This window comes from Grus americana, chromosome 1, assembly GCF_028858705.1.
Source record: "Grus americana isolate bGruAme1 chromosome 1, bGruAme1.mat, whole genome shotgun sequence".
Classification (NCBI taxonomy): domain Eukaryota; kingdom Metazoa; phylum Chordata; class Aves; order Gruiformes; family Gruidae; genus Grus; species Grus americana.
The window spans coordinates 48853719-48862990 of NC_072852.1; the positions used below are offsets into that span (position 1 = coordinate 48853719).

At 43.9% G+C, this 9272-nt stretch overlaps 1 protein-coding gene across 1 annotated transcript; it reads right to left on the bottom strand.

Annotated features, from left to right (window-relative positions):
* Positions 1-387: 387 nt before the first annotated feature.
* On the bottom strand, positions 388-7902 carry LOC129201618 (uncharacterized protein C12orf50 homolog). The gene is made up of 10 exons (XM_054813146.1): positions 7849-7902; positions 7100-7223; positions 5711-5875; positions 4470-4547; positions 4240-4353; positions 3506-3625; positions 2123-2230; positions 1791-1994; positions 586-677; positions 388-453 (listed from the first exon to the last, which is right to left on the bottom strand). The coding sequence occupies exons 1-10, from the start codon at positions 7900-7902 to the stop codon at positions 388-390; spliced, it is 1125 nt and encodes a 374-aa protein (XP_054669121.1).
* Positions 7903-9272: the final 1370 nt, after the last annotated feature.

Sequence of the window (9272 nt, forward strand, 5' to 3'; positions counted from 1 at the left end):
ACTAGAACTTGTATAGTAAAGGTGTGTAATTTCTTGGGGAAGAGTAACAGAAGTGTGGAGGTTGGGAGGAAACGAGAAGATGCATGCATTAAAAGACCTCTGAAACTGCAAAAGTGAAAAAGTGCTAGTATTTATTCATCTCAGAAATTATGCTTAAAACATCGTCTGCAAAAGTCATTTCAACAGTCAAATTTTCATAACAAATTAAACTTAGTGGATCTGTGATCACACAGAACGTATATTTTGTGTTTTCAATCAGTTTTGAAACATTGTCGTGTACTTCCTGCATCTTATTTTTGGAATTTGCAATTGTGTCCTCTTTGGATTTTCCAGCTGATAATTTCCGCATTTCAATTTCGATTGCTCTTGTAAGTCGAAGAACTGGCTTCATCTCTTTCTCCTGTCTATGTATCGCTCTCCTTTCCTGTTCACTTCCTTCCTGTCTTCTTGGCTCTGTTGTCAAAATAGATAGGCAGAACATGTTGTGCATCACTTATTAGAGGGAAAGTCTATGCTCTGTTCAAAAGGTGTTAAGAATTAGACTTCCAACAGAAGACGCAAGATAGAGGTTCTAATCTCAGTTACCTGACTGGTTGTTTTAGACTTTGAGAACGTTTTAGGGTGTGGATTTCTTTTCCTCCAAGTTGGTGCATTGTAAGAGCCTGAAGTATATTTGTCTGTAGAAAAAAGACAGGCACTCTTTCTTAATTTCAGCTGCAATATAGGGAAAGACTCTCTTAGCCTGGTATGCGAATTAAATATTACATTAGCTGAAGTATCAATGCATACATTGGGTGACTCAGACACCACCTCTGAAATACAAGGTAGTATTAAATATAGATTTTGCCCCTAGAACTCTAAAGATCATCTGTAATCTCGCAGCGTTTCCATCAGGCTCACAGGATCTTCCAAAGGAGGCGGATTGTGCCACGGACATCCTTGACTTGGACAAAGTGAATGTTCCTGTGTAGACAACCTGCCCAAAGGCATCAGTTGCTTTTAGATTAGACTACTCCACAATCCGGTCTCCTTTTTTGTCCCTGCTTGGGAAAGCGCTAGATGCAAGGCAGTGTTATGTTTTTGTACTAGGTGGTTGATTTTGCGTCAGAGTATGCTGCCCAATGACTGACTAGTTTTCTGTAAAACTCGGTTAGAAATCATTATTATGAATACTCTGGTTTTCTGTTAATTCCAGATTAATTCCATTAATTCAAAGTACTAATTCCACAATAGTCCTAATTTTTTCCTTTTGCACACAGCCTGTGAGTCTTACCATAGCTTTCGGTTTGGGTCCAAAATCTTCTATTTGCGTCAAGCTGATTCTTTTGTTTGGAGCATTTCCCAGCATACGGCTCAGGTACTGCTGAAAAGAAAGGTAGCGAAAGTGCTAATGGTGGTTTTTACGACAAAAATGGTGATCGCCTTTTTTTTTGGGGGGGGGGGGTTCTTTTTTTTTTCTTTAAACGCTATATCCTTTCTCAACCTGGAAATTTGATAAGATGTGTTCTTCGCATTGAGAATGTTCTCTCTGTAATCTCTATGAAAGAAAAAGAAAAACCCCACAACTATTCGCCCCTGAGACGAAGCGGTGATGCTGGGATTCCTTTTGCTTCACTTCATTTGTCTGAAAGTGGGGGTTACTGTGTCTGAAGGAGGCTCCTTTGATTGGCAATTAAGACAGGGAGGCACCTCTAGGTGGAGATTCAGCCCAGCTTAAGAGAGGTGACTGAAACGGGCAAGATGAAATCACTTTCTTAACATTTAAGGATCCTGTGTAAGCAGGAACCCACCTGTCGGTCCATTGCACTTTGGTTCTTGGGTGACGGTGGCAGTACGGTAGACTACATATGCTGATCTTCGAGGTTCTGAAGAACTGAAATAAGTGTCTCTTCTAGTTTCTCTCACTGGAGGAATAGCAGAAGCAGCTTCATCGTCCTTACTTTGACCCCTTTGTTGGCGACGTGGTTTTGCTTTGGGGTCTGGAGTGTGAATTCCTAAAAGAGAAGCAGCAAACTCAGACTGTCCCTATCTGACACTAAGAACAGAAATTAACTAGGTCCTGCCAAGTCATCTGTGAGTTGAGTAAACAAGAAGGAATAAGCCAACTGTTTTCTCAAAATACCTTTTCCTGTTCCTGTGTTATGGGACTTGCTTTCTCCCTCGGAAATCCATTGCTTCTCCTTTGCTTCTTTACCGGGATAGTTCTTTACCCGCTCCATGCGATTGGTTCCTGAGGGATTAAAATAGCGCATATTTACTTTTTGCAAAAGCAGGCACAATCTTCTCCTCCAAAAATGCTTTTTTGTTTGGTTGGGTTTTTGGGGAATTTTTTTTGGTTTTTGGTTTTGTTTTTTTTTTTTAAAGCAGATCTCCCACTTCATACACAGGTCTTCTTGGGCTGTACATGTTAAAAGTGCCGTTCCTCAGAAGGAAAGCGGAAGCGGTTATGGTTCCTCTAGAAGAGTTCACGGTTGCAAAATCTCGCAAGGAAACTCAAAAATTGACTATAAACACAAAGATGTTGGACTCGTTCAATGTCTTTGACTGCTTCTGGCTTAGAATGCTTCTCATTATGAATTTGCAAATCTTCATGAATACTGTATTTTGGGTTTACAGTTTAAAAGTACAAACATTGGCTTTAATCCACATACGCGTTTGTAATCACTGCGAATCAAAAGCTGCATGCAATTTATGTGCGTGTCACAGGGGGAACAAATCCTTTTCCAAAGTCAAAGTGTACCATCTAAATGGGAACCCAATGCAAAGGGACTCCAGAGCATAGGGTGACAACCCTGGTCTGTGTGTCGCTACAAGGTAACTCAGTTAGCAACAAACCAGGAACCTTAATTAGCATGGTCCTGCCTACCGGTGCTTATTTCTCACGTGCTGCACATGAGGCACGCTTTTCCTCTGGCTCGGCTGCATCGTCAGTTGAGCTACGTGTTGTCCTGCGAGCTGAACAACTGAAATGATGTGGCATGCAAACTAACTTCAGTTTATAACTTGATATAAGTTTAATCCTCAGGCACATCGGTGATACAGTTTACAGCATGGGCCCAGGCATGCTTGTAACAGCTGACCTGGCGTTGCTGACGTGGTGCCAAGGAGCATTGCAGCACTACCAGTGAACGGCCAAAGCTTCAACCTTGTCACATTGGCTTTAGCTCCGATGTCAACGTACCTAGTGGTAAGGGTATTCTACTGCGGACATGTCTGTTTTATAACTTCACAGAAGCAATTCTTTTCCAAAATTAAGCAGGAAAAATTCAATTGGAATCAGCATAGAGGATTTTTTTTTCCTAGAATGATGCTAACCCAAGCAGAATGGTAAAGAGTGGTTTTGATTGTTATAGGTAATGGTGCAGCGTGAGAAAGAGTCTCTAGAACATAACAAAGAAAGAATAACTCAGATCTAAAATGGTGAAGCTTAATGCGTGCACGTTCAGGTTTTTTTTACTTAGCACATGATGTTCAGCAAAGAGAAGCTGATGCTAAAGTGTATTACCTCCGTTTTCAAAGGATCCACGATCTGTTCTGGGAATGGTCTCTGCTGGTACTGTCGTTCCTGAGCTCTCTCCTTCTCCTTTTGCATTCTTAAATGTTGTAGGAACTGTATCACCGTCGCCTGGAAGGGCAACAGAGAGAGTGGTTTAGCTGCTTGTGTGTAAGCCCAGGGAATGGCGCTGCCATTCTCTTCCTCCCTCAGTGATCCTATCTGACTGAATTTCTGGTATTTTCAAGATGCATGTCATTGTGGTACCAAAAACCTCAGAGAACTGTCTGGAAGAAATGCTTTGGGGAAACATCTCTATCCTTTTCTCTGAATGTATCTAATTCTAAAGACAGACCTATATTAGAACCTGTATTTGCCTGTTTGTTACTGATTTCCTTGTCGATAGTCTAAGTCTATCTCAATGAGGTGACATAAATCTTGGTCGTGAGGAAAAATTGTAGGGAAGACCACGTCTGTCGTGTGTCTCAGGAAAGTAGACATAGGCTTAATAGCCCATTTCTACCTTTTCCCTCGCCAGTGGACGCAGGTAGTCGCCACGTGTGTGACACTACCCATGTATATGGGGAAAAAGTAGTGAAGTCTGTTGACGCTCTTTGTAATACGCTATCCTTCATTGTCACTACATTAAAGAAGAGGGGAGGAGGGGCAAGCTATGGAGTAGTTTCTCCCTGTAACAGTAATTTAAAAAGTGGTAAACGATGTCCCAGAAGATGAAAAGCACTTGCCTGCCTGCAAGTCTCGCTCGGTAGCTTCCCAGGGTAGTAGCTCGTTTTCCCGAGGTGAAGACACAGTTTTTGTTGATTGGTGTTCCTGAGGGTACTGAATCCCGTAATACTCTCCTAAACATACCCCCAGGGGAGGAAAAAACCCAATGTTTACTGTATCGGCAGTATTGCTGTTTAGGAAAGAGTGACTATATTGCTGTTTAGGAAAGAGTGACTGATTTCCTACTTACCAGATTGATAGCATATTTCCTTTATTGCTCTTTCCTCTTCAAGGTCTGCAGCAGTCTGAGGCACCCAGTCAGGAGCACCTGTAGGCAGTATTTTTAAAAGGTTACGCGGTATCTATACAAAGACCTTCAACAATTCTTAATGGTCAAAAACCAACGTGAGTTTCATTGTGGTCAGGGTTTGTTTTTTTCTGACGGCAACCTCTGATTCTGGACAGAAAAATGATTCCTGAATAGCAGGAGTTTCCAGCTGCAGTGGAATTGCAGTTCCAACACGTATACAACAAGCTCTGCCCAAAGTTCCTCTGCTGCAATGTCTGCCGGCAGAGCTGGTGAAGGGAGTGCTCCTTGTCTGTCTCAGTTAAGGCCGCTAAGATCAGCAAAGCCCTCCTTTTTATACTGTTTAAATTGAGGTGGCTTACTCGGACTGAAACCGAGTTAGGAAGCGCTAACAGGCAGCCCCGAAGGGCAGGGGGAAAGTGAAAAGCAGCTTGGGGCGGCCTGAGAACTAGCACAGGAATTTGCGGAGTGCACGCATGAGAGCAGGTCGGTCTCTCGCTTTCACCCCCTGGGACTGCACGGTTCATTCCTTCCCAAGGAGTCTCTCAGTCAACGGTTTAACTACATTTCAAAACCTAAATAAAATCTAATATAGCAATAAATGTATACACATACACACTCGGTTAAACTAATGAAGAGTTTTGAGGGGATTCTCTTTGCTAGATTGAAGAATATCTTTCTGTAGTAAAATGAGACCGCCTACAGAGTTTAGGAAATCAGTGAAACAAGGCTTCTAGTCAGCATGAGAAACCTGCCCTCCATGGTGGGATGGGGGAGAGAATCGGCAGAGAAAAAGTGAGAAAACTCGTGGCTTGAAAGAAAGACAGTTTAATAGGTAAATACTTTGAGCAAAGTATTTAAGGGGAAGTCACACAGCTACCTTTTGTAAACCAACCTGTGACTTCACCTTCAGTGAGGAGAGTGTACAGCCCCTGTTCAAAAGTTTGTTTCCCAGAGAAGAAGTACCACCTCCTGAACTTGTCATTTTGTCCCCAAATTTTGAGAAATTTTGAAGAGTGACTACCAGTTCCAATAGTTTGGAGATTATGTCAAAAACCCGTCAAGACCTCTTTTCTCAAAAGAGGATGGTTTGATGGTTATGCTAATAAACGAGTTGCAAAGTGCATTGCGAGAGTGGAAAACCCCCTTCTACCCCCCGGTAAACGAAAGAAAAAATTGTTTACCGTTCTCCTCCTCTTCATCATCGTCCTCATCGTCGTCTTCATCGTTGAGGTGTATAGTCAGTGGAGGGTGAATTGGTCGTAAAATATTCTTTTGATTTCTGAGTGACTCTTGACCATGGGCTGGGTGCGGAATCCCTTCTTGGACACCTTGTTGCAATGGGGCATCTGCAGGAAAGAACATTACATTCATTTTGTTAGGAGGGAACTGGAAGATCAAATCCAGGTTCAGGCCAGCAGGTATCTTCTTGAAATCATTGCCATACTGAAGGAGTCATTAAATAGACGGATTGTGCCTTTTCCGAAAAATCTTCTGCTGAGGTCGGCAAAAGAGCGTCTTCCAAGTACAGAAAGTCTGAAAAAGCAGGCAGATATTTACACCATGGGACAACATGGGATTAGTAATACGGGGGCTGAAGTGAGTCAATGAGTTTAGAACCCCACCTGTGAAAATATTTTAAGCATGCTGAATAATAGGCAGGCCATGGCATCGATTTTGAAGAGTTTAGCAACGCTAAGCACAGGAGTACCAATTTTTAGCTTGTCGACAATTTTTTCTCTCAAAATCTTCTGAACCACAACTCTCTCTACTAAGTGCAAAGTGTAGATTTTGAGAAGGAATATGAAGTTCATGACATTAATTTACACTCAACCAGATTCTTGTGCATCTCTTGCTTGCCTATGAGCAGCATGTGTATCATGTTAAAGGCATTTTAGTAGCACACCTGCAGACCAGATTTGTTGTATCTCGTGCAAGAGAAATTAAGATACAACACTTAACTTGGTAGAGCCTTTATTTATTAATTTCATTAGTAATGTATTTATTGATTTAATTTATTAATTTATTCCAAACGACAAACTGGAAATACATCTGCACACACAGCACTGTAATCTGATGTTGTCTCTACAAGGGGTGTCTCATCCATATAACATGTTGTGCTCTATCAACAGATACTGCTGCTGGTGGCCCTAACAACCTCCTCCCTCCAACCACACACGCTGCTTTTCATTTCTCTTAAGTGCTTACCTGCCCACTAACCATTTTCACTCCTGGAGAGATTTCATCTAGCAAATACCCAAGGAAGGCAACATTTTTACTCCATGGATCTTAGCAACCTAAACTGCCTTTTGTGACTTCACCTTTCATGTCACCGATAGTTACAAAGATTCGTAAGCAGACAGCTAAAAAAAGTCATATGGCAACCCTATTCAAATGCCAATCCAATTCCTTTCTTTGCCTTCAACTTGCCGGCATAGCGGATCATACCTGATTGATTTGCCATGGTACATTTCTTCACCTGCACGTACGCTACGTAAGCGCTGGAAGGACGTTTTTGTGCACTTACTTAAGAGCTCTACTGGACAAACGGCTGAGAAAATATTTTTACTCACTGTTACTCGGCGGCAAAAAAAGTCCATTTATGCTGCGAGGTTTGCTGTGATGGAAGGCGCAACTGATCCTCAAGCAGCCTGATGGTTGTTTTTCCCAGAAACAGGGGATGTTGCTGTACTTCTGCTGCAGGAGAAAAGAGGTTTCAGATACTGTCAGTACAGCAATAAAACGGGACTAAATGGATTCATATACAGCGTACTGCTGTGAACATATGACTAAGATTCTGTGGGACCACGCGCTGCTACTTTCGAACATGTAAAGTTATCTTAAGCTCCAGGTAACTCTAAAGTTACCTTGAGCTAGGGCAAGGGAGCTTTCGTGATGTCTGTAGATGAGAATAGGAGCAAAGCAGTCTCCTTACTGTACTGCAGTGCGTGCAGTATCGTGGGTTACCGGCGGTTTCTTAATGAGTTTCTATGTCATTTTTTAAAGGACATCAAAGTCACACTTGAAAATAGTTGAATACGTGACGGGAAGTTCCACCCAGTTCCAGACGTTAGCAGCTGGGTCTCAGAGCAGCATCTCCAAAACATGCCACTTCTGGACTGTCGTCGGGACAGCTGGGTGTTTAGATGATCGTGAGCTCTTCTCACTGCTTCTGAAAATCAGCTGTTTGATCTACAGATGGGGCCAGGACCCACGCAGAGTGGCATAGCGACGTCTAACTTTACGTAACCACCCTCCCTTTCAAGACGGATATGTCAGGAGAATCAAGGGTACAAACCACTCTACAATCTACAGCATTTACCTGTGCGTAGGGGGAACAAACATGGAAAGAGCGTTCATTCCCAGCTGCGGCCATTTCCAGCTCTCGGGCTTCTCCTCCACTCTCCTACTGCTGGCAGAACATACACGAAAAAGTTAGAGCTCTCAACATTCAGGCAACTTGTAATCGTGTCCTGAAAGCAGTAGTTCTCTTTCCAAACCTGGACCTTCAGACCTTTTTGGAAACAAAACTCCAACAGATGGCGAAAGACGCTGGAACGGAGGAGCTGCTACCTTCTCCGGGCTTGCTGAACGGACGAAGGCAGTTGCTAGCCGGTATAGAATGTTACGTTACGAAAGCTCCCAACTGCTCCTCCAGCTCGTGACATCAGCATGATGGTGCTATGTGGCCTGTCCAGCTTGAACACCTTCCTCTCTCTCCCTTGCTTCAGAGTAGAGTACGGAAAATCGGACCGTTTCAAAGGGTCTCCCCTTCTGGTGTTTCTTTAACGTAAACCGGAACAAACCCATTTGGCAGGGCTACAAGAATACCCAACTTCTTGCTTATCCTTATCCTTTGACTAGGTTTTCAACCAAAATCCTGTTGGCCCATGTTTTTCTTGCAGCACCTCTTTCTTTGGATGGAGAAACTTGCTGCTTCGTGTTAGTACACTGCTAGCTGTTAACGGCTGACGTTGTTGGGGTTCATTGCTTTTTCTTGCTTCCATGATGTCCAGTGCCACAGCTAAAGCAGAAAGAAGAGCGTACACTTGTGTCCCTAATTAAGACCTCTGTTCTCGCTCCCGTCCGAGGCTGCCTCTGAACAGACAATATCTAGGCGGGGAAAGGAAGTTTCAGTCCTGGAAAACGGTCAGGCAGGCTGTGATCCCCAGGACAGGGGGTCACAGTTCCCACACTGAGTGACATCAGTGACTTGGAGCTGAACACTTCCGGTGCCAGAGACTCCACGGGCACAAATGGTACGAGGCTGGCTCAGCGGTGGTTATGCCCAAGCTGGGGGAGAAGCACGGAGACATTGAAATGACTGGAAGTCTTCAGGTCTCTCGAGGAGCCGATCAATTTGTTTGTGACTCAGGTATCAGGAGATGGCCCGAAGAGCTGTGAAGCTAGAAACGATGTGAGTGAAGGGGCTCCCACAGGTCCGTAAGCCCTACAGCTGACTGGGGCACACAGGGGAAGGAACATGCCGGAAAGCAGGCGAGGGCCATGAATAATGAACTGCCAGCGGGCAGGAGCAGCCCGAGTAAGAAAGTGTTAACGCTGCCAAGAGCTATCCAAACAGGGGCTCTTCTTAGCTGTGTAGCTGTGCCTCAGTGAGGCACAGAAGAAGGCACAGTCAGGAGGAACTCATTCTGTCCCGGCTTTGCACGGCCCGGGTTTGGTAGCGGGGATCCAGAGGGGTGGCTTCTGTGAGAAGCTGCTAGAAGCTGCCCCCATGTCCACTAC